At 40.7% G+C, this 25,731-nt stretch overlaps 1 protein-coding gene across 1 annotated transcript; it reads left to right on the top strand.

Annotated features, from left to right (window-relative positions):
- The first annotated feature begins 20 nt into the window (after positions 1-20).
- Positions 21-18,758, top strand: BAALC (BAALC binder of MAP3K1 and KLF4). Its single transcript, XM_057408289.1, has 3 exons — positions 21-270; positions 15,301-15,470; positions 18,155-18,758. Exons 1-3 carry the CDS (start codon positions 120-122, stop codon positions 18,257-18,259), a joined length of 426 nt encoding a protein of 141 aa, XP_057264272.1. The 5' UTR covers positions 21-119; the 3' UTR covers positions 18,260-18,758.
- The last annotated feature ends 6,973 nt before the right edge of the window (positions 18,759-25,731 follow it).

Here is a 25,731-nt window from a genome sequence, read left to right as displayed (position 1 = left end):
GCGAGCGGAGCCGGGCGAGCGGGGATGGGGAGGAGGAGGGCGTGAGCAGGGCTGCTGCGGGGCCGTGCCCGGTGGTGCGGTACTGCCCGGACGGCAGCGGCGGGGAGCGGGACGGCGCCATGGGCTGCGGAGGCAGCAGGGCCGACGCTATCGAGCCCCGCTACTACGAGAGCTGGACGCGGGAGACCGAGTCCACCTGGCTGACCAACACCGACTCCGAGAGCCCACCGCAGGAGGGCGGCAGCGCCGAGGCGGGCGGCCCGCGCCCCGGTGAGTGGGGCCCCGCCGCTGGTGGGCCGAGCGGGAGGGGCGGTGATGAACACCTGTATGCACATATATAGATAGTGCATGTAGGCGTGTATGTCCCCCTATAGATGGTGCATGTAGGTGTGGGTGTTCACCTATAGATAGTGCATGTAGGTGTCTATGTCCACCTATAGATAGCGCATGTAGGTGTGTATGCCCACCTATAGATAGCGCATGTAGGTGTGTATGTCCACCTATAGATAGTGCATGTAGGTGTGTATATCCCCCTATAGATAGTGCATGTAGGTGTGTATGTCCACCTATAGATAGTGCATGTAGGTGTAGTCCATATAGTGCATGTAGGTGTGTATGTCCACCTATAGATAGTGCATGTAGGTGTGTATATCCCCCTATAGATAGTGCATGTAGGTGTGTATGTCCACCTATAGATAGTGCATGTAGGTATGTACGTCCACCTACTTATGTGTTTCACCTGCTCTGCAGAGAACGCCTTTTTCTACACCAACCAAGTAACATGCACACCCCGGGGTCTGTGCTTAAAGATGTCGTGGGCTGCCCACAGCACCACTGAGCGCTCCGGGCTTCTGCTGGTCCCCAACCTCCAGGCAGGATTGTGGCCGTTGGCCCCTGGGCGTTTCTCTAAGAGCTTATTCAATATCTAGAGATCTTCTCTCCGTGGTGCTTGGCATGACAGAGAGCATATAAATGCCATCAGCAATGCAGTAACATCACCAGAGGGGAACTTGGCCTTTGAGGCTCTTGCTAAGGCTTTTTTTGCAAACCAAGTCATTTGGAAATAGGTTTAGAATAAGGAAGATGTGGTGATATGCCAGCCTTCTTCCACACTACCTCAAATTAGGATGATACACAGAAAACTAATCAGATGGTTGGCTGCCCCAGAGCTGACCTACAAGCTGGAATTTCCCAGTTTTTCTCATTCTGAGCTGTGCACATAACCTATTATAGTAGGGACAGAGATGGGGAAGGGAATGAGGAGCTCTGAACTGACAGGGGGTTTAAAATATTTTAGAATTATGATGTATTGCAGTGGTATCTAGAAAGCTCCAGCAATGAAGGCTAAACACAGGGATTATTATCTCTGCAGCCACACTTAGCATTACCTGTGCTCCTTAGTTTACTTAGCTATTACTGCTTAGCTACTTGGCTGCTCTAAGTTTAGTTGGTGCCTAAACATAAATGGAAGCCAATTAGTTCAAGATTTGATATTGAACAGGAGGTGATAAAGAGGTAGACCAGTAAGTATTCTTCCTAGAAACAGGTGATGCTTGAGTTTGTGTTTACAGATGAGAATACCAGAAATAAAAAGAAAGTAACACTGAAGTCCAATAGAGACTGATTAGGGTAAGAGAAACTCTTTTACAAGAAAACTTTGCAGAAGAGATTAGAGAGGAAGGGAATGAGGACAGGAACAAAGGAAGGACTAGTAGGACTTCAGGAAGGGTGAGACTGACTCTTTAACACAGCTGTGGTGGCAGGATTGCACACAGGTCCTGATTAGTACCATCGAGTACCTCATTGAGAGCTGCTGTGGGTTAAGGCTTTAGGTAGGAAAGGAAAGGAATAAGGAGAGGTACTCCAATGACTAGAGACAGAATGTTCAGTGAATTTACAGATGAAAGGGAGAGGAAGCAGCAAATGGAGGGGCAAATAAGGTCAAGTATGAGTTTAAGATGTGAAGAGGAAAACATGGATTTATTGTGAGAACTGAAAACTACCTAAGAGTGAGAGATGAAAGGGAAGAGTGAGGGAGGGGTAAGAGCAGGATGGGGGAGAGAGAAGATGGAATGTGACACTGGCATAAGTGGAGGTAGGAAACTTCTGTAACTGAAACATAGAAAGGGAGGAGGTAGCTGGGGAAAGGGGGACCAGCCAAAAGGCAGCTGGGGAGAAAGGAGTGAAATTGTTCTTTGTCATCTTTTGTTTGGAACAAATGGTGAAATTCTGTTAAGAGAGAGAAGTGGAGACAGGATGAAGGAAAGATTTGAGGAAAAAGCTGTGATTGTCAACATCTTTCAGGTAAGTGGGGAAAAAAAAACCCCACCAGACACTGGACATCAAAATGGAAAGAGGAGTAAATCACTCAGGGATGAAAGAATGTATAGGATACAGGATCATAAAGTGTTAATAACTACCATATATTAATCTTAATAATTTCCTCCCACCCCAAAATTTTGTTATATCCTTCTCTTTTTGTCAGCCAGCATCTGCCTTTCTGTGTTTGCTCACTGGAGCTATATGTATTTGTGTGGCCAAATATTTGTATTTTTACTAAAGCATTCTGAAAGTTAAAGTGTTTTTAAATTGAAAAGGAGATAATGAGATTGGTTTGTTTGTTTTTTTTTTAATTTTCCCTTTGCTTTTCCTTCCTATTTCAACTGATCCTATTTCACTTCCCTACTTGATTTTTTACATCAATTTTAATGAAGTGCATTGCAAGCTCCCTATTTTTGACAGGAAGTTATATAGAGCAGCATCAGTTGTTATAGTATAGCTGTATAATATAGACAGACAACTTTTCCTAGGTTCACAAGTCACTAACAGCTGTGAATATAGGTGATAGCAGCTTGTTGCAGTACACTGCTGAGGCTTTGACAGTGATGAATAGAGTAAATTGATCCTGATGAAGAGCGGTAGAAGAGCAGTATGTACCTTCATGAAGCACTGCTGGTGGTGAAACTGAAAGACATCATCTAGGAGAGAAGCGTATGTACTGTTCTTAGGCTGGGTGGTTTCCATGAAGGGGGAAAAAAGGAAAGACTCACGGTGAGCCCAAACAATAGTATGATTTCTCTTAAGAACATCCACTGCTATGTGAGTGAACAACTTTTCACAGGATTCGGCTACTGCTATAGTTGGGGAAAATAATAGGTTAGATTTCTGCTTAGTAACCATTCTTTGATCTTTGCAACCCCTTGCACAAATTGCCTTCTCTTTAGAGGGTCTGATTCAGCTAAGTGGAAGAGTTAGCACAAATAATGACTTTCTGGAGAAGTAAGAATCTGTAGGAGCAGGAGAGTCCCTGGGGCAGTCGCCACAGGTTACAGCAAACCGCAGGGGAAAAGCTGAGTTAACAAAAACTGCGCAGAACCTGTCAAGTATTGGAACACATTTGCATAGCCTGCTGTGTTACACCAGGGTAACTTGCTGATATATATATATGTGTGTGTGTGTGTGTGTGTGTGTGTGTGTGTGTGTGTGTGTGTGTGTAACTTCAGATGCACAATTTCCTACCAGAAACCAGTTCTGTAAAAGTGCTTTACAAACCCATTCAGTATCAACTATAACAAAACATTTTTTGATGTTTCTTTAAAGCAGGCTTTAGGTCATTTTATTTCTATTTTTTCTATTTTTCAGTGTATTCAATTTATTTTTTTTAATTATACTTGAAATTGCCTCAATGGATAAAGCAGCATGTTGCCTCGTGGTTAGAGAGACCTTATAATCATGATTTACCTCATGGGCTGCAGATGCCTTAGGACAGAATCTTTCCTTGTTGTTTTCCAACAGCAGCCAGCACAGTAAGATAGGCTAGACATTGTACTGAAATGCAAATAATAATGATTAAGTTTTAAATGGTGCAGCAGCCAAGTGAAAAATAATTCTTTTGAATTAGAACTAAAAAGCTGCATATTGATTGCGTCAGGGCTCACTTGTTCAGTTCCTCAGCTCATAAAACATTAGTTTTTTTATCATTACTTGACTCTCAGTATTGGCTAATGCTTTAAAAACAAACATTGTTTGTTTATTCTTTGTAATTTGCACTGTTTCTAAAGTAAAGTCATTCTTTCCTGGAGCATATTAAGGAAAAACGTTATCCATGTTTCACACACTCACCAGGGACTTGGGAGAAAAACTTGCTCGTGTCATCAGCAAATGTACCTACAATCAGGGGTCTGCCAGGAATGGAATCTGAAATCTAAGATCAGTTCATCCCCTAGTGAAGGCATTTACAAAATAACTGAAATGGGAGTAGAATCAAGTCCTTCGTAAAATGAATATAGAAAATTAGCAGAATACAGGAGAAATTTTATTGTGTTGTAGCAATCTGGCTGGCTAACAGTTTGTCTTGCATAGTTAACTTATATATAGTTGTGCATTTATGAATAATTCTTGCTGTTTTCTCTGGGGTTACATGTCCAGTTTATGCTGCTGCTCTTATCTTTTCTGGTCTCTGACAGCTGTGGGAAGTTTTACAGTCCAGGTTAATCTTTGCAGCTGGGCTCTGTCCGAGACTCAGGATGCAGAATACAGGGTTTCAGAGGTAACCTTGCACAGAGAAGTTTTTGATGATTGCTTTTCCATTCTTCACAGTAGCAGGACTGGGAGCAGCACAGTGGAAGAGCAGGGCTGTGCGCACACCAGTTGCCATAACAACAGGGACTGGTGCTGGTCTGGACCACAGCTGCAGGCATCTGCTCTTGCAGTTACCACATGTTCGTAAAGATAAAACCTTAGCAGGAATGAGTAAGCAAGCATCAGGTTGTAAATTAATAACTTGATGCAGCAGATGGCTCCTTGCAAATTGGACTGCAGAGAAGTATTTAATAAAAACTCTATTTTAGGTTAAGAGCCAAAGAGGGATCACTTTTACTAGTGTGTAACATTGGTATATCAGGATCTCTTTCTGCTCTTGTGTCCATTTACTACTGTTTTTTTATTAACAGGTTTCTTTTAAATCTGGTATGTTTAAGAAACAATTTTAACAGTTATTCTGATATTTTCAGGACATAACCTTATTACAGTTCAGAATTACAGTAAAAGTGAATAAATATAGCCTCTGTCTGGACTGTAGGCATATTACAGGAATTCCATATCCCACCGTAGCCAAGACCCTGGCTATAATGATGTAATGGGTTTGCATGGCAAGGTTTTGGTAGCAAGGGTAGCTTCTGTGAGAAGCTGCCAGAAGCTTTCTCCATGTTCGACAGAGCTAATGCTAGATTGCTCCAAGATGGACCCACTACTGGCCAAGGCCGAGCCCATCAGTGACTGTGGTAGCACCTCTTGGATAATGTATTTAAGACGGGGGAAACGTTATTGCACAGGAGAAACTGCAGCTGGAGAGAGGAGTGAGAATATGTGAGAGCAGCAGCCCTACAGGGACCAATGATGGAGCAGTTCATGAAGAACTGCAGCCTATGGGAAGGACTCACTTTGAAGGTGTTCATGGACGACTGCCTCCTGTGAGAGCAGAAGAGTGTGAGGAGTTCTCCCCTGAGGAGGAAGGAGCAGCAGAGACAACATGTGATGAACTGACCACAGCCCCCATTCCCTGTGCCTCTGCACTGCTATAGAGAGCAGTTAGAGAAAATAAGGAGTGAAGTTAAGCCCAGGAAGAAAGGTGGGGGGAGAAGGTGTTTTAAGAATTAAGGGGGGTTTTCTCATTATCTTGCTCTGATTTTGATTGGCAATAACCTAAACTAACATCCACAAGTCCAGTCTGTTTTGTCTGTGACAGAACTGGTGAGTGATCTGTCCCTGTCCTTATCTTAACCCTTGAGCTCTTTGGTATATTTTTCTCTCCCCTGTCCTGCTGAGGAGGGCAGTGATGGAGCAGCTTTGGTGGGCACCTGGCGTTCAGCCAGGGTCAAGCCACCAGACTGAGGAAATGGTATTTGCTGAAACATCCCATTTTAATATCATTTCCGGATTCTAATTATGTGATCTCTGCCATTTCAGTTGTCACAAACCTCTATATGGAAGGTGGTACCAAGGAAAACTTTGTAAGCCACCCAAAAAGAGAAGACAAGAAAAATACCTTGCACGATGTTTCATAGAGTAGGGGGAGAATGCTTTTGCATCTATATTTTACCACCTAGCTTTCAGAAAGCGGCCTTCTTATGTGTCTTTTCTACTTTGTACACCAACTTTTTGTGTTAACATTTACATGGATGTTTAATAAACTTCTTAAACATGGGAAGTGCCTCTGTAGAGGGGGTTTGTGTAGGTGCTTCCATCTGCACAAGAAGATTAGGTTTAAAGCCTTCTGAAAGTCACTTTCTTAGTAGCGTGATTTGGTAGGGCTGTTCTTCAGAGGGTTTCTTTCTGAGTGGCACCTCTTTTTGTGTCGTACCTCACTACACCCTGGAAAACCACATAAACGGAAAACTTTGGTGTCAGCACTGGATCTACAAACTCAGTACCAAATGTGGAGGTAAGCCAAAGCAATGGAAAAGGCCAGAGCCCCTGCTGCCTCAGAGGAGTTAACCAGTCCCATACGCTGTAGGGATTTCTAGTCAATCTCATCTCAGCACATCTGCCGGAGAGCAGTGGGAAGTGTTGCAGGAAGGAAGGGAAATAACGCTGATGCACCACCCAGCCATATGCCTCCCTCAGGAACAGAAAAATAATCATTTTTGCCAGAAAACCCCTGACATTTCTGCGTCAGTCTATGGGTCAGGGAATTATAAATAACCCTAGATAACAAAAGAAGAAAGTAATAGAATTAAATGGATAATCTCAGTAATAAATTATGGTTGTCAATCTGCTGACCCAAAACTACTGGTCATTGCCATTCCTCATTCAACACGAACACAGTTAAAGATTGCAGTATTGGCCTAAACCAGTATTTACTCCACCACAAGACAACATTGAAATTATTGGAAAAATTAGACTAAGCTGATAAATACAGCTTTTTGTAATAACCATATTTTCCAGCCCCACCATAGCTGTTAATTCTTCCAATCCACGCATTTTCTTCGTTGCTGTCACTTGACGGTTCAACACGGTGTTAATTTCACATAGGTACAGATGGCATTTAAGAACAACAGCTGGAATACCGGTTGGAACCAACAAAGTATTTCAACATATTGTCAGAGAACTTTGGCATTTCATTTTATATCCCCAAGTCATCCACCCCTTCCTACCCTACTCCTCAAAACTAAACATATCCTATTTTTAAGGATGGGAAATAGCCCTATTGATATTGAGACCACCTATGCTTACGCTTTTTGCTAATTTATGGAAGTACAAGTGTTACAAAATGCAAATATCGTTTGAGATAATGTATAGGGAATGTAAGTTATTTGGATGGGAATGTTGCTGCTATTTTGCATTATGGCCATTCTGTGTAATTATATGCTTTGTGGGTGTTGTATTTATTTTGTTGATTCAGTTGAAAAATGTCACTGATACTTATTTTGCCTATCAGAGCACACTAAGCAACCTCTCTCTACCATCTCTAAAAGTATTTTAAAATTAGTTCTTTAGTAATAAATATCAACTGCTGTACAACAAGGAAGAGTCCATAGAAAGCAAAATTTTATTGGAAGTATAATAATAAGATAATTGATAGACAAGTATTTTCTTCTATTATGAGCATTCAGCTTGCTGTCTTGTGAGATGTATTAGACTCAATTGCTGGGAGAAATTCAATCTTGTTTAATGGTAGGTGATTGGTGACATTCAGGTGCTGGACAAAGCTTCCTGAAGGGTCCTGATGTCTCAGGGGGGAGCAGTTGCCCCAGTAGCCCTGCAGCAGGAGGGTAGGGCAGGGGCTGGCAGGGCTCTCCAGCTGCCTGCTCCTTCCTCAGTCTTGCACTTTTTGACTCTAGGATTCTTTCAAAACTGCAAAAGCTGAAAACCCCCATTTTAAAATTTAGTATAATAATTTTTCCACAAAGCCTCTTAATCTCTGATTAATTCCCATTTGACTAATGGGCAAAAACCCGCTAAACCCTCCTGCAGTCTGTAGCAGACCTACTAGGATTGATTGCCCATGGTTTCCCCCAGTATAATCATTTACCCAGTGGTAAAATAAATTCACTAACAATAGGATGCGCATTAATGCTTGAATTAGATGAAAGGCTTTCCTAGCTCCACAGGACCAGAAAGGAGGAAGGCTGTTGAGCACCAATGGAGATGATTGGCAGGAGAGGTGTTTTGAAACTTTCTCTCCAGATGGTTTCCTGTGGAAAACATTCTTCTTGCAGGATTGAAATCTTTAGTGAGAAAAACTTTCTGGGTGCCAAAGGGCTGTCATCAAGTACAGGAAGAACTGTTGCCCTCTGCCTGGGCAGCAGGCACTGGGGAGGAGGGATGGTGTCTGAAAGGTTATGAGCAGGAGACCTGAACAGTGGGTTTTGTTAATGGCAGTTCCTGCCTGCAGGATGCTCAGGAAAAAATTGTTCTGCAAAATTATTTTTCTTGTGGAAAAAGCTCTATTTCTTTTTTCCCTTTAAATCCTAATTCAGGACATTTAAAAATTCTTGTTTCTTTTTCTCAGGAGTGAATTTACATTTTCTGGTCAGTTCTAATCCTGTATTTTCCAGTTTAGGAATGTAGAGTTCAAAACTAACACTTACAAACGGAATTAGCTTAAAGTGAAGGCTCCTGCCAGTGTGACGTAGAGGTGTGCTGTATGTCATACAGGAAACACAGTTCAGAGTGCAGTTTATCTCATTGCCTGTTAATTAAAATATTAAAAATTTCCACAGAGCACGTACTGCAGTAATCTAGCATTTAAGTGACAGAAATCTGTCTTTTCTGTACCTGTGGTCAGGTATAGGACTTTCAGGCTTTTTTTCATAGAATCAGAACTGATCTTTCTAGTCCCACTGTTAGCGGTTTTTTTCCCTCAGATATTCCTGCAGTTTAAAAATGAAATGAGTTGATTGCAGTTAAAAAGATCTGAAATTCAAAGTTGGGTTTTATCTTAAATCAAAACGCAGTAATGGTTAAGAATCAGAAACTGAATGATGGAAGCCAGGAGTTTATTGTAAGGCTTTTTGTTTGACTCACATAAAGCAGTGCTCTCTTTTAGATTGTGCGGACAATATTCTGAAAGCTGTGTGATTGTGTGCATTTCTCAGCAGTGGCCTCACATGAAAAAGTGCCTTGGTTCTTCATAGCATGCAAATAAATGATGTGTTCCTACCTCAATTTTATTTGATGAGTACCTGCATAACTTCTTCCCTAGACTGTCACGCTGCCTTTCCTCTTCTGTTTAGGAAAAATACAGGTTAAAAGTAAAACAAACAGGTAGATGGGGAGTGACATTTTACTGATTAGCATGGGCAGCAGTAGGCTGCAAGGTGGGATTTTCCATTAAGGTTTTCCTGAATCCACCGATGCCCTCCAGATTGTTTCTGCATTGCTGTTTGCTTGACTGAGCCTTAAATTTTAAGCAGCCTCCTGGAAGATCATGTATTCGGGCTTGCCTGTTCAGATGGATGCTAGATACTGAGAGCAAAATAATCAGCCAATACTCCATGGATTGATTTTTTTTTTAATATATATATGTAATTTTTTACCAGTTTCCTAGCAATGCATATGGTTGTGCTTCTTCTTTGTTTCATATGGCTATTGTCTTCATGTTCCAATTGTCATTCTTGTAAACTGCTAGTATTTCCCCAGTGGGCCATCAGAATTGCTTCAAGCACTTGCAGTGCTAAAAGCATGGGTTTCTGCCACTTGGATAAAGCTGGTGCCTGAGTGCTTTCTGAGTGTTTACATTGCCTGTGGAAAAGATGCAAAAGATTCTTTCCTGAATTAATTCCTGTATGGAGCATACCTTTGGGACATTCACAGCTCTTCAGTGGCTGACATTTCAGCAAAGTCTTTTTAAATTGGGCCAGTAGCTAAACAGTCATTGTTAAAATACACATCTGATGTCTTACCTGGAACATTTAGCTTCAATTTACAGCTGCTGAACCATTTCAGAAGCTTGAGTTTCTTTTAGATGTTTTTCATAAGGATTTCTGTTTGGTCTGCCTAAATATTTTTGCTGCTCCCTAGTGTGATTAATTGAAATGATACTATCTGCTCATCTTAAAATTTCATGTGTGATTAGCTAGGTAATGAGAATAATAATACTACTTTCCATTTCTGGATTGGAAATTGTTCTAAAACATGAGTGATGTGTCATAACCACATCCTGAATGAGAACAAAAGACCATGTGAAGGAGGAGGAAAGGCCATGTGAACATCTACAAATCTAAGCCACAACTAAGAACCTGTCTTCAGATGGGGTGGGTACAGTTGTGGGAAGGATGGCTGAGAGGCAGCCAGCTTGTTTTCCACCTTACACAGTGCTTTCCTGTAATGGGAACATCTTTCTTTGTATTTTAAAGGAGAAGGTCAAACAGGAACTGAGCCAAAAGCAAGCCCCTTTGGAAAACAGGCTGCCTTGACTTGGTTTGGACACTCATGATATAAAGTATTGTGCTTGGAGAGTACCATTTTCAGGTGATTTTTTCATGGGTAGCACTGAAACAGCCTGTATCTTTGCATGTACAAAAGCAGATCCCTGCACTGCCTGTCCTAAAATGCAGTATTATGAAAAGCACCTCAGAGGTTTGCTATTTGTAGGTTATTTTTTTCACTTTGGAGGGATGAGTGATGTGTTTCTGGCACGTCATGTGGCATTGGTAAGTTGCTTAAACCATTCCATCTCATGATTTTCCAAGGAATAAAATATACTCAGCCTTCACTGTCTTCCAAAATGTAGCCAATTGTTATTCCACAATATAGCAAAAATTTGGTGATTCTTTCCTGTTCCGGTTATTAAAATTTTTCTTTATCCAAATTCTGCTGTCTTTCTGACATTAAGTGCTTCCCTAGCACCACCATTACAAATTTACCTTTTCTACCTTCCCTCCATAGTCAGACCAATTCCCCCTTATTCTGCTTCTGAAGTCTATTTTCCTTTCCACATAGCATCCTTTGTCTTGAGCTTTGGAATGATCACACATTGTTTACAATTGTTGCAATGTTTGGAATAAATACAGATTTTATATTCACCTTTCATTTCATAGATGCAGTTGCAACATTATTAAGTCTGTTTAAAGGTACTTGTACCATGATTCTGTATCATAATTTGAAATAACATATACCAATAGGCAAAGATTTAGCATCTGCCTGTACTTGGGAAAATAAGCCGTATAAGGAATATCAAGGTTTTCAGCTTTAATGCTGCGTGTTTTATAGTCTACTTGTCTGCTAGAACCCTTGAATACTCTTAGTTGAAATTGTCATACTACAGTAACAAATCTGATCAGACTTTCAGAGCTATTTACTGTACACTTATTTATCTCTGTTAAATTCCAGTTTTAAAGTTTTTTAGAAAATCCTTTTATCTGACATAAGGAGCCTCTTGCCTTATTTCAAAATGGCAAGGGTAAAAGAAGTTTTGAAATACAGAAATCTATAGGACTGTTTAAGTTCAGAAAAGAATTTAGGAGATAGGAAAATAAGCAAACCTGCCAGCCAAAACTGTCACAAGCTGTGATGCTTGGTTTCTCAGTTTTGCCAGGACTCCAATGTGCATATATTCATTTAAAAGCATTAAATATATTAGTTGTAAGTCAGTTCTTTTAGTACTGGATTAAATATTTAATACCATAATCTTACAGAAAAACATAATTCCATAAGGCTCCTGAATGTGAGAAAACCGTGGCCAGATCAGGATCTCAGAGTCTGATTTGCCTTCTGCTATTAGCTATTATCTGATCCCTGCTGTCTTTCATGAATAGAGAATTTCCTCTTATTTATCACCTACTTCTCTTACCTCTGAAAGTAAAAGAGATACCTTCTAAACAGAGGATGAAGAGGCTGTTTGTGGTGTAGGGCGAGCTGAGTTCAAACAAGCATACCATGGAAGCTGCGAGGAAGGCACACAAAGCTCTCACCACTCCCCCATGCCTGCTGTGTGCTGGGACATGGCTCAACCCTGCCTGGCCGGAGTCAGCTCGTGGGGTCACCTGCCATGCCTGGTGGGGATTTCATGTAAGGAGGACAGATGTCCTCCCTTGCCTTCACCCCAGCCTGTGCCAGAATCATTTCTGTGGCACCTCTAAAGAGAGACTCCACAGTTCTGATGGCTGATACACAATGCATAGGAGATGCAAATACATTTAGCTTGTTTTGCTTCACTGTCTAAAATTCATATCACACGAGAGTTTGGATAAATCATTCTGGATTCTCTGAATGTCTAGACAGCTTATTGAGTTATTATACTTACTGATTCAATAAATGCAAAACATCATTTCTGATGACATTTTCTTGCCTTCTCCCTCCATAGATCTTGTGGTTTCTCCGTCCTGGCTTTCAAACCCACTCTTTGCTATGCCTGAAAGTTTCTAAATGCTTTCTTGTTAGGGGAAAAGAAAAGCTATTGCAGATTTCCTGAGCATCTGGACTCATCCCTGAGGCTACTGCTTTGGAGGAGATGACTTAAACTTCACTTTTGTCACCATCTCCACTCCATTAATTTTTGATGGGATCCATGCTGTGTTATTTCTGTAGCAGAAGTACATACCAGCACTCAGGCCTGCAATTTGTAGCTTTCCCAAACATGAACATTTTCAAATAATGAAAACAGGTATTTCAGTGATCTCTGTTCTTATTATCACTCTGTAGCATTAAAAGCAACTCAGTGATGGTAACAAATACAGATTTCCTATGGAAGCAACTGCACGTTGCTTCCATTCGTCTTTACTGTGAGTTATCTCAGAGTCCATTTTTACAGTGCAGTATCTTATTGTGCAGGCATTTGTTAAAACATCTTCTGCATTATTCATGTGATAACAGCCACAATGAATAAAAAAAGGTGCTGCTGAACAAGAAAATTGAACCTCACTGGTTTGCTCGTAGTGAATTCCAATGTTAGTTTAGCATATTAATCAACAGCTACCCACCTTAAACATATACATGCTTGTTATTCAATGTGACAGCACAGAGTCCATAGTTGAGGGTCAGATCTATAGCTTATTTGGGTCAGAATTCATGCCCAATTTTGGCCACTACCTGCTGCTTTAAAATCAGGTAGGAGAATACTGTGGCAAGCACATGTGGATTAATTCTCTTCACAAAGACCTAATTCTTTTGTCTAAGATTAACTTTGCCTCTGTACTATGAGGCTTTGTACCCCTCCCAAATTTATTGACAGCATTGGCTATCACTGCATTGCTGATTTTTGTTAGTCACAGAAATCTTCATTTCATCTGATGCTGCTCTTCTGATGAGGTCTGTGCAAACAGATACAGGCAGACCTAGCTTTATGCTATCCATAGTTTGAGAAGTTTCCTGTAGCCTTGATAATTAAGGGCTATCTCTAAATTTCACAACCTGGTTTGTTTCTCTCAATCATCAGCAAATCATTCTTAATCATAGAATCATAGAATAGTTAGGGTTAGAAAGGACCTTAAGATCAAGTTCCAGCCCCCCTGCCATGGGCAGGGACACCTCACACTAAGCCATGTCACCCAAGGCTCCGTGCAACCTGGCCTTGAACACTTCCAGGGATGGAGCATTCACAGCTTCCTTGGGCAACCCATTCCAGTGCCTCACCGCCCTAACAGGAAAGAACTTCTTCCTTATATCCAATCTAAACTTCCCTTGTTTAGGTTTTAACCTGTTACTACAGTGTGACTCCCAGCTTAGAGCTCTGACTCACACATGGCTAATTGCCTCTCCATCTCCTTTCCTAACAACTGATTTTGTCTATGATATCAATCTGTACCACTTACTGTTCTGCAGCAAGTAATTTTTCTGCCTCTCATCTGGCACTGTGGAGTGTTAGGAAGAAGTAAGAGCCAAAACACAAGTAGGTGTGACTTCTGGGAGATGCAGGAGAGGTGAGATTTACTCTTGTCAACAGGGAAGTTGCCGGTAGATTTAAATGGGAGAACAGCATTAGTTTTTGTGTCTAGCACAAAAGGCAGTTTCCAGAGACAATTTTTTTTTTTTATATGAACTATAATTTAATATTTTGAAGTTACAACTCAACTCTTTTCTATCGAAAAGTAGATGATTTAGCATTATTAGTCACTCCCACAACAAGTTAAACTGTCTTTGGAAACTAACACCATCTTCTGACTGCTCAGGGAAATGCAGGGATTAGTTTGTCTTGAGTCTTACACAACTTTAGATATTTCTGTATCAAGACTTTGAATATTTGGTTGAAGCTTTATCGATTTCAGTCATTCTCAGCTGCTACCGATGTTGCTTTCTACTGATAAAGCAGCCTTTCTTACAGATTTATGGAAAATAATTCAGGACTTTGCCTCCTTCTTAATCCTCTTAGTACTGCACTTGAATTCCCACCTCTTTCATGGCAGAAGGTTATGATGACACAATGTAGCAATGAGCAAGTAGCAATGAGTTGCCTTTGGTTTTACTCATAGTTATTTTTCACTTAGTACCTGTGACTCCTAGCTTCTTCCTGTATTGATACCTGCATTGCCAGTTAGTAAATCTGACTTTTTTCTATTTGAACATAAAGCTTGTTAGAAATGAGCTTTGAAAAAATAAATAATACAAAAAAAAGACAGCTACAGTCATTCATCCTGCTTGCTCTTTGTATTTGAATATCAGACCCAGCACTGCAACCAGATGTTTAGTACTCTGCACCCACCATAAATGACAACTGATTTTTGTTAATGCAATAAGATTAGAAAATTGTTTTAGGCTGGCCAACATCATATTGTGCAATGCATGCCCTATCCACACAGCTAGAGCAGAAAGTAAATTACTCATTTATTTGATTACTGATAATTGAAACTGTATGAAATATATTATTTCTGAATTTCTTTCCTCAACTTCTAATGAAAATAAATGTTCAAGGCCCTGAACAGAGCAGTATGTATGTCCATCCATATTAGTCTCATCTGTCATGCTCACATCTAAATTCTTAATTTCCCAGAACAGAAACAGGTTAAAGGGGAGCCTCTCTGGGTCCTTAGTTAAACCCTGGTCATGCCAGCAGCTGTGTGTGTGAAGAAGCCAAAAGAGATCTGCAAGTGAAAAAAAGGCTGATATGCTTCACTCGTTAACCAGTTTTGCATGTTTTCTGAGCCAGTGTTACTCAGGCCAGTGGACTACAGGAGAAAAACTAAATAAAGGAAAGTGTGAGGGTGAAGTTAAGCAAAGGAGGTAAACTGCTCTCACTGCAGTACCATACCACAGGTTCCATGACTTGTGCTATCACAAAAACGTGCTGAAACAGGGGAAACCCAGAGCCAGTTACAAACTGCTCGTCTGTGTTGATAGCACAATTTCCTGTATACCTACTAGGTCTTCTGGAGGATGGGAAATCAGCACAGACAGCTGTAACTGCAGCATCAGCCACAGCTGGAACCCTGAACACCGAGAAGAGGAACAATTGTGGTTCTCAGTGTGTGAACTCTGTGGTCCATGGTACGGGAGCTACAACGCAGAGACAGAACGGCTTCAAGACAGCAGAGGTAAGAGTATCATTATGATCTTTGACACTCAGCAGTAGCTTCAACCAGGTCAAACTTATCTTCATTACAATCTTCCTTGCTGCAGTCAAACTGTATTTAATGCCTTGGGATAAGAAAAAATGGCTGCACCATAACCACAGCATGATAGAGCCTAGCACCTCTGACAACACCTCATCCCTGAGTAGCCACAAAATTGATGTTTTATTTGGCAAATGAAGTAATACACACATCTGTTACAGTGAAAAAACCCCACACATATATTTCCAGCTCAGTCCAGCTGTGGCATGTATTGTGCAAACTGTTTAGACTACCTGAAAGAGAATGGGTTTTTCCTTAAGTGCTGTTTTGCTTATATTATGTGCACTACGTGAACCCTTCCTGGTTCATCTAGAGCTGGATGTGAAGCCTGAAAAGGTCAGTGGCAGTCTTTACCACAACTTCAGCAGGCTTTGGATCAGACCCTCCTCCCTTGTCCCCCTCACCTGTGTGTTCTATGTCTTGTAGAAGGATCACCCAGTGTAACAATAATGTATGAACACACAAGGCTTTGGGCTAGACCAAAGCCCAAAAATCTATCCTAGCTGCCTACCTGCTTGTCTCTCACACATTTACACCTGCTGCCCTGTTTGTTTCGCAGCTGCTGAGCTGTTGCAGATTAAAGTAATCCAAAAACTACAGTTGGTTTACTGCTTCCTTGGTTTCTCAGATGGGAATACCACCCAGCACAGCATGTGGTGGAACTGTTACATCCATCCCATAGGAAGCTGTCTCCTCTAGGGAATTACATCATTGACAGAGGCAAATTTAGATGCAGGGGGACAGAGTAAATGAAAAAGAGAATTTGGATTTCACTTTACCTTGCATTTGCTAACACATAACACATTGGTACATATCTATTTTATACCTCCACTCTATTATCTTCTGCACCGCTGTAATACAGAAATATTCCTCAGTGACATGTATCCCTCTGACATTTCAATGAAGTGTAGGTGCCTGACTGAGAGACCTATGGCTTTGAATGTATCCTCCTGCCTTTTTCTAGCTAAGATAGATTCAGTAACATATCTGTACTGCTGCAACCTAGTGGAAAGAAAATTTCTGATAAGTAGAGCATTTGCATTATTCTATGCATCTAGTGCAGATGTTTAAGAAAGGAAGCTAAGCTGCCTAAAGTTCTTATCGTAAAAAAAAAAATGTATTTTCATACAGTGAAAATGTAGTATCTAAGTCAGGCTCCAGCTCTGGTTTGCCATTCTGAATCGCTGTTTCTCCACTGACTCTTCAGGGAAGCTTAAGATGATCAGGTTTCCAATTTGGACATTTAAAGTTTGGGAGCCTGGAGTTGAGTGACTATCCTCCTAACTCAAAATGTGCCTATTTTATTCATCTGAACATTCACACTGACAACAGTTTTTCTTTTATCTCTTCATGCTGTAGAATACAATGCAGTGCAGCACATGATGCTTTCAGGAGACTTGGATTCTGCCATCAGCCTGTGGGGTAGTAGGGAGGAAATTGCTTTACCTCTCTGTTTCTCATTTTCTTGGGCATCAAGCTCTAAAGTGTCCTATTGCCTTCACCCGAGCATCAGCTATTTGACAAGGTACAATCTGTGGTATGGAAAGAGAAAGGGTTTGATACAGGCTGCATCTGGGAAACTAGTATCCTCTCGTAAGGGTAATTTCAAAACAACTTGGAAGTAAATGATGCTGCTGAAGGGTTCCTAATACCAATGAAGGCAATAGAATGGTCAGGCATCCCAAAAGCAAAGGTGGTATCCAGATTATGTCACTGATTGACAACAACCTGATTTGATTTTCATGACTTGTCTAGTCTTTGGAGAGTCCTTGTGTGGACAGGAGCACTGGGGGAGCAGACAGAAAAGGAGCAGGTGTATTCAGGCTGCAGAAACGTAAAGTAATGCACAGCAGCAAAAAAAACACCAAGTTTTGCTCTGGGATAAACATGTACCTTCCACTTATGTCAGTGGAAGTTTACCAGACATTATTTCACCTGGCATTGTTACCATGTAAATGATGGCTAATTTACCTGGCATTCTTTACACTTACAACTTGCCATATGAAACACTGAAAGTGCAATCATCAAACCCACCTAAATTAGGTCTGTGTCTCCATCAGCCCGGTTCTGAGTGACCTTTGCTAAACCTATGCCCTTTAGTGCCCAGTACAGTGTGTTGTTTATGGCAACAAGCAGACAGACTATTTTGAATATTTGGAAATAATCTGATGAAGCTCTGAAAGGTATATACTCTAAGTGGGTCTTGCAGGCTGAACTAAGTGTTATTTTGAAATTATCTTTACAGTTAAGAAACTTAAAGTAGAGAAGGCTAGTCACACTCAACTCCCAATGACATCAAAAGGAACCTTGAGTTTCCACTTCTAGACTAAAACCAGATTTATTTGCTTTTATAATATGCATGTGCAGAGATGATGATTATAGCCAAGAGGGTTGATCCAAAGCTTACTGACATCTGCAGCCTTTATAGCAGTTCTAAAAGCTTGCATCCATGCTGAATGAGAAAGTTGCTCTGCATCACAATACTGTGTAAAGAAAGCTGGAGGCATTCTGTTGATTAAGTAGAACTGTTCTCATAAATTAGGAGGTAATCATCAGTGACTCTTTGTGCTGTCAGTGGAACTCATTGTACTCTTTAAAACTTTCAGAGTAAATGGGACACACAGAAAATGGCCACAAAAGAAGTCACCATTAATGTTACAAAAAACATCAGACAAAGTGACAGAAGGAAAACAAAGAATTGTGTCAATTAATGAGGAAAAGCACAGGCGAGGATGGACCTAACAGGGCTTCACTGCAATTTAAATGTCATCAGTCAATGAAGATATGAAGATCTCCAGCTGTTCCAGGTTGAATGCAGCAGGATGCTGCTACTGCTGAGCACCTTTAGAAGCATGTCGTGTAGAAGCTAGCTGCAGACACTGTAGGATATTTGGATGTCATTTCCCTAAAGCAGTGGCACTGCGCAGACATGTGCCAAAATTTGTGTCATTTGGTTTTTACTAAGTCTTGTGTTATTTCCTTGTACATCCTGTTCTGCATTACTATTAGGATGAGGCTGGAGGATGAGAGGTACAGTTCATTGCAATTTAAGCCAGGAAATGAAGAAATTAATCTGCATTTTTAGTTGGAAAAGGTAAACCCACGAAATTCATTAAAACTGCTCACTATCATAAAACTCAAACCCAGAAACTGACACAAAGGCCATTCCTACTAAATCTCCTTTAAACTATATATTCATTATATATAGCGAAGTCATATAAAAACCTTTTTATATATTACTTATCCTTTAATTACTTAATTTATTTTCTGTATTAACAGGATTTAGGTCTTAAACCCGGTATCATTCATATCGCAATGACAGCTCCAAAAATTAACTTGATCAGACATAGTGGATTTGCTGTGCACTTACCTGTATCATAGTACTTCATGTTGATCATAAATACACAGCTAAAAGGAGTACCAATGTTCAGTGTAGCAAAGACCAGGAATTAATTCAATTTACTGCTTCTCAATATAGAAGTAATAATACATATTCTCCGTGAGTCTGTATGTTTATGAAGAGTTAAATTTATTTGCCTCCCCCATTAGACATACGGTTATCATTAGACAGCCATTTAAAATCACTATTCAGAAGCTGTTCGTAAAAGACAGGTGGCACTGGGAAGAAAATCCATGTATGAGCTGTAAAAAGTCCTTTTTACACACTAGGTAAATAAGCATAAATAGAAATGTGGGCCTGAATCCTAATTTGTTCCCTATTAGGATCATTTCAATAACTTTCTGCTAGGTGTGTGAGTATTTAATACTTTCCTTGGAGTACAACATGTCTATGCAAGAGGGAATCGATTATTAATTATTCCAACAAAAATCAAATTGAAATCTAGAGTCAGAGTGAGATTTCTGCATACAATGGCATAGGCTGAGAAATATTTATTTTTAGAGGTCTTAAAAAGGAGCAAAAATTTAGGGTAAGCTTTCTGCAGGTGAGTGTGTTACCTGGTAAGAGATCTGGTGCTGTAAGTTTCCACTGAAGATCTAAACATGTTTGAAAATAGTGCTCTATGGGTAAGACCATGGCAGTCTGCACACGTCCTTCCAACTTGTGGCTTTCTGCCAACTTGCTAACAACATTATAGGACAGGAAGAGGCCTGACTCACTCTAGCAATAAGCAGTGGCTGTAGCAGCTCAGCAGTATTAATTTAGAAATGGCTAGCCATTGCTGGTGGCCGGGTGCTGACCTAATTGAAAGCACATGGTCAGGATCCTGCATCATTTGCATATAACAGAAGATGAACTGTTTCAGATCTGTGCCAGACTTGTAACCCGTTTGTGTTTCAAAGGATTTACTGGCAGAGAGAGTGCAGTGTAAACCTGTATGATACAGGAAAGCTACATAAAGTGGTTGATGATGCTGGTATATGAAAGAGTAGAAGGGATTTTGAAGGAAGGCAGAAGGGAAGGTTCATTGTGTAAAAAGCTGTTCCACAGATAGTTGTCTTGGGTGGATACCACATTTAGGGCATCTGGATGCAAAAACAAAAACGTCCTGATGGTGAGATGATTATTTATTAGATAAGAAATTTTGTAACATTGTGCTGACCAGATGCATCCGATGTCTTAGGTCACACAACAGAAGCAAGCCTGCAATGCTGCATAGCACATTGGTACGTGAAACAGCCCTAGCTGTATGTCAGCAGTCAGCAGACAGGGAGTTTTTGAGTCTTGTATCCAGAGAACGAGATGAGACAGGATGGTTAGCAGGAGATGGCCTTGGTACACAATTATCTGGGAAATGCTGCAGACCTTGCTTATGTCGACCACATTCCCCTGCAGGGTGGCGACTGTAGAGTGGTGAAGACTGACTTCCCTGTATGACTTGTCCCTCTGTTCATGATAACTTTTCCTGAGATACTTCAAGATCCCCTAAACCTGTCTATATCCTGAAACCCAGCTTTAGGGCATTCAAAGGCTGGATCCAACTTCTTTGGTACAAACCATGTCCAATGACAAGCAACTTCATGCACTCTTCTCATGTGACACATTGCTGTTCTTGTTCATTAGGTGGTAATTGAAAAGAAATTACATTTTCTCTTAGATGGCTTCTTAGTTCTTGATGTGTAACCTTCAAGTGACCTTAACAAAACTAAGAGCATGTTGTGGAGGTGTGGATCCTGCCTTTATACATAGATAAGGTTATATTCATGTTGTCTTTACTTTCCGTCTGCTAGAGCCAAACACTAGTAGAAACAGCCAATTTGTTTATAAAATAATATACCACTGTGTAATTAAGGGTGACAGAATGTAGTCCATACTGCTTAAGACAATTTAAAGTCCTGAAAACAGACCCCTGTACTGGTTTTAGTGGAAGAAGCAAGCTCAAATGTTCATCTGGATATTTTCACGCCAGGTGGCCTTCCTAAGAGTGAAAAGTCCTATTTACAAGGTCTGTTCTTCGAGTAACATCTTTTAAACATAAGCAGCTTAAATACAGGAAATAACCACAAGACATAGACTTTTAGATAAAGGACTTGCAGACATCTCTGTCTTTTTATATGACAGGATTTTTGAAATGTAATTTTCCCCAAAAGATTATACCACTTAATTTGTTCAATGTCCCTTGGTTGCACATGAGGATTTCTACAGCTACACTGAAACAGCATGCTTTCTGCTGGAGTGATTTGCTAGCATCTGGTGAGCTTTTGTCATTTACCTGGGTTTAGGTTTTAATCAGAAACAAACTTATTTTATCATGTTTCCATAATTCGACCCAACATATAGATAGGATTTTCCTCTGATGTGTATACACATGCAAAATACATTTTCTTCCACTATGTGAGAAATATAATCACTCAAAAGAAAGTGGACATTAGCTAAAGAAGAGAATTTACAGTTACCAATAGACAATGTTAAGCAAATTTATCTTCTCAAGACTCAGTGCAATTTTCTCTTTTAGTTTTCCTTCATTTTGCCCCTTATACTTCCTTAATGTATTTCATCATTTTGCCATTTCTGCAGGACATTGACTGGAAGGCACACAATTTTACTGTGTGACAGCAATGATACTGAAAATATAGGGAAGTATAATTATTGTGTAAGCAATATATGAATATTGGGTTAAACATGCATTGTTGTTAGCCGAATGACTGAGATTGCATACAAACCAGAAAACAGGTATTTTTGATCTTCCTGGTATGTTCATATACATACATATTCACAGGTGCATGTCTCTGCATGTGTACATTGTAATGTCTTTAGTGCATACTTTCGTTCTGCAGTTCAGGCATGGTTTTCTGAGAACCTTTTACCCGTGGTTTTAATTCTGACACCCAAGTGTAAAATGTTTTAATGTTTCAACTGAAATCTGGTTTACCTGCTTTATGAAAAGAATGAGCTAAATAACCTGTGCACAGAAATGGTGTTTGAAAAAGCAAGCTTAGTTTTCTTTGGAAGTATTTAATAACCTACCTAAATTCAAACTAGACTAACAGGAGCATTTTTGTACTCTAATTTTATCTGCAAATTATTGAAGGTTGACCTTGAACCTGAAAATGAAAATAAAGACAATTTTTAAAGTGTCTGTTTATTACTCCTCGCATTTTACATTCCTGTGTTTGTTGTTGATTTACCTTCAAGAGCTAAGACCCTGAGGTAGCCTGCGAATAAAAAAGGCATTTGATACACAGTATTACTCTTGTGCTACTCAGGGCTCATCCAAATATAATGACTGTGGGGACAAGGGATGACATGCTCCTATCAGGCATAACATGCTCCTATCAGGCATAACATGCCCATATAATGAAAGCCCCGCTTCTTGGGTGGGGATGATACCTATTTGTCCTTCTTCTTTTCTCATCATTTTTTACCAGTTGCGCCCAGAAGATTCATTACTGAGATTACTGTATATGAACAGAGGCTGAGAGACACAGAGTGCTCTCTGAGACAAGACATGGGAACTGAGTACGACCAACAGAAAAAAAATAAAAAGAAAGAAAAAGGGGGTGCAGCAAGGGCTACAAAGCAGACAAATGTGAGAGGAGGATTAAAAAGTACCGTAAGAGAGACAGCACAAAGAGAATCCTGCCTGAGGGCCTCACTGCTACACACAGAGGTGCAAACAGCTCTTTCACATGTACTCCAGTGATATATCAATATAGATAAGACTTAAGGCTGTGATCGGGGCCCCACTGAAGGCAAGATATGTGTGGTGTTAAGTTTTCTGTGACACTGAAAAAAAAAGTAGGTGAAATCATGACAAATTCTAGTCAGTAACTGTGCAGAGATTAAAAAAGCAAAAAGATCCAGTACATGGAAAGAAAGGCAGCCAAGTACAATGCCATAGAAAATGGCAAATGCTAGCAGCAAAGCTGCTAACTGCCTATTGAGAAGATCCACGGTCTCCAGGATTCCAGCAGCAATGGACTAGCAGCCAGTGGGCTGGTTCACATCCAGCAGGAGAATCAGCGAAGGTGGGGAGTAAAGGGGCCATGGTTTATTCTTCCTTTTTATTTGGTACAGGTGTTGTAAATGCATGAGGCAACTAAAATACACAGCTAATAAAATACCCTTGCTCCTGCCTCAACTGAGAAGCACAGGGTGGAGAAAGTAGCTGCTGTGTTATTGAACCTGTGCCATAGAAAAAAAAAAAGTTATTTCTTTGTTCCCCCCCCCCCCCCCGAATTACACCAAACTTTTCCTTAGAGCCAGAAAGGGTTACTCTTGCTGAAATATCATCCCTATCCTAATTGCCTATGCCTCCGGTGTTGTCTGACAAGTAGCTTGTTCTCTTTGATTCCTGGCCAAGATGCTGACACGGCAACTGGCTTGTTTCCTGTGGAAAAGGAAGAACAGTATCTAAGGAACGACTTTCAGATGTGCCAGAAAGAAAAAGGATTTGGGAACATGAAGAAGCCAAGGAAGCCACAGTCCAGCACTCAGGCATGTAAGACCTCATGAGGACCTTGTGAACAGGATGCTTCAAATTCAGAGGTCAGACTGCCTTGCAAGCAGAGCCTTTCTTGCTGCAGGCAGTGATGGAGGGGGGAAACCTGTTGCAAGCCAAGCCACCAAAGCAGTTGGGATTTGATGAACTCTGTTCCTCTCTCACCTCTGGGGAATATGTGCAAGGTGGCATTTCTCAAATTAAAGCTTAGGAGATGTTACATGATCCACAACACTGTATACACAGTGCATCCACAGTACGTTTTCATTCCACAGGAAGGCAAATTTGGCCTCATATTTTGAAGAACTCAATACACTGCAGTGTTTCAAAACTAAACCTTCATTGCCCTTAGGCCAAGCATTCCCCATTCAACTACTGCCTTCCTTGTGCCTCCTTTCCACATTTAATCAGTGAAGGATGTGGAATAGGTACCAGGAAAGAATAAGATGTGGTGGTCTAAAATGCAGGGCTACAAGACCTCTTAATCTATCCTGTTTTCATCCTGGGATTTTCAAGTCCTTGAGTCTGATTTTCAGATTTTATTTTTCAGGTAGCCTATGCATATTATCCAGAGTTGAAAGCCTTTATCCTGCTCACGAGTAAACTAGTGGCAAAGTTGGATCATTAATATAGGATAAAAAGTGAGGTGATTCACAGAAAAGACATCTGTTGACTTACGCCACTTTAATAAGATAAACCCCAAATTTATTTGCAACAGCTCCTTGTGTAGAAAAGCTCATTGAACACTAAAACAGGGGAAATACTCTGATCTTAATGGTAGAACAAGGATGCTCATAAGCAAGGATGAAGAAGGGAGAATGTAATAGCTTTTCTTTTCTTTCTGGATGATTTAACATAATTTTAAGACCAAAGTGAGAAAAGTGGAATGCCTCTGTAAATCTGTCCCTGATAGACTGTTTGAAACAAGCAGTTTTGGATTGCTGTGGGTGCCACTTAGGAAAGAAACAGGGTTGAGGGAGAAAGAAAGAGTGGTGTCACAGATCAGGACTGAGCTGTGATGCCAGCTGTATTAATTAGCCTTGCTTGCACACTCTTGCATTATAATCAGTATTATTCAGCTTTAATTTAATTTCCATTAACCTTTGCAAAACACCCACATGTTTGGATACAGGAAAATATGTCTGGGGCATTACTGCATAGAAAGAACAATTTGCTCACAGTCAAAAGCAACTTAAGAAAAGGAACTTTAGCTAATCAGCAGCCTATAATTTATCAGCTATGAGGAGCTGTCAAATGCAAAACACATGAAAATATGTATGGTCATTTGTATCTGCTCTTACCAGGGAGTAAAACTATTGGGCTTGATCATGTAGGGCAGATAGAACTATCCAGAGCACACTTAGTAAGCGGCTGCTTGACTCAAGGGATGAAGGGCTGATTTAACCTAAAATGTTCAGGTGCTGAGTCTTGCCCATACCCCTAAACCAGCCCTTTTACACTGCTGTGCATCTACCTTGCCTTCAAATTAGTTCCGCCTCCAGAACCTTTTTTTCCACTTCATTCAGAGTATTAATCTGACATAATTTTTTCAGCATATTATTAGACACGTTGTAGAGAGCTTAATTTTACTGATTCAGACAAGGACTTGGGGAAGCTAAAGCTCATGATCAAAACTGCCAAGCACAGAAGCAAACTTAGTTTTCACTGATTCACTGTCCAGCCACTACCCCACGCAAGCAGTATCATTACTTCTGGGAACTGCTGGGACATAGGGAGTTCAATATTAATGGACAGGTATAGTGTTCTACAGAAATAATATTCATTATTCACCTACAGTACCGCATTCAGCTCGGGTCCACAAGCAAGAGGGATGTGGACCTGTTGGAGCTAGTCCAGAGGCCACCAAGATAATCAGAGGGCTGGAGCACCTTTCCTATGGAGACAGGCTGAGAGAGCTGGGCTTGTTCAGTCTGGAGAAGGCTCAGGGGAGACCTTATAACAGCCTCCCAGTACCTAAAGGGGCCCTAAAAGAAAGCTGGAGAGGAACTTTTTACATGGGCTCATAGTGATAGGACAAGGGGAAATGGTTTTAAATAGGATAGAATTAGAATGAATATTAGGAAAAAGTTCTTTACTATGAGGGTGGTGAGACACTGGAACAGGTTGCCCAGAGAAGCTGTGGCTGCCCCATCCATGGCAGTTCAAGGTCAGGTTGGATTAGGCTTTAAGCTACCTGGTCTAGTGGAAGATGTCCCTGCCCATGGCAGGGGGGGGTGGAACTGGATGATCTTTAAGATCCCTTCCAACCCAAACCATTCTGT

Source organism: Pezoporus wallicus, unplaced genomic scaffold (assembly GCF_028554395.1).
Source record: "Pezoporus wallicus isolate ANWC-B61680 ecotype Strahan unplaced genomic scaffold, APGP_CSIRO_Pwel_v1 contig_3815, whole genome shotgun sequence".
Taxonomy (NCBI): domain Eukaryota; kingdom Metazoa; phylum Chordata; class Aves; order Psittaciformes; family Psittacidae; genus Pezoporus; species Pezoporus wallicus.
The sequence above is the reverse complement of the archived record's forward strand: the minus strand, read 5'-3'. Positions and strand labels throughout refer to the sequence as shown.

What these genes read in the sequence shown, in the direction of transcription:
- BAALC (XM_057408289.1), top strand. Translation starts at nt 120, where the DNA reads ATGGGCTGCGGAGGCAGCAGGGCCGACGCTATCGAGCCCCGCTACTAC. An exon ending in GGCGGGCGGCCCGCGCCCCG is followed by an intron (nt 271 to 15,300) that starts GTGAGTGGGGCC and finishes TATACCTACTAG; the next exon opens with GTCTTCTGGAGGATGGGAAA. An exon ending in ACGGCTTCAAGACAGCAGAG is followed by an intron (nt 15,471 to 18,154) that starts GTAAGAGTATCA and finishes TAAAACTTTCAG; the next exon opens with AGTAAATGGGACACACAGAA.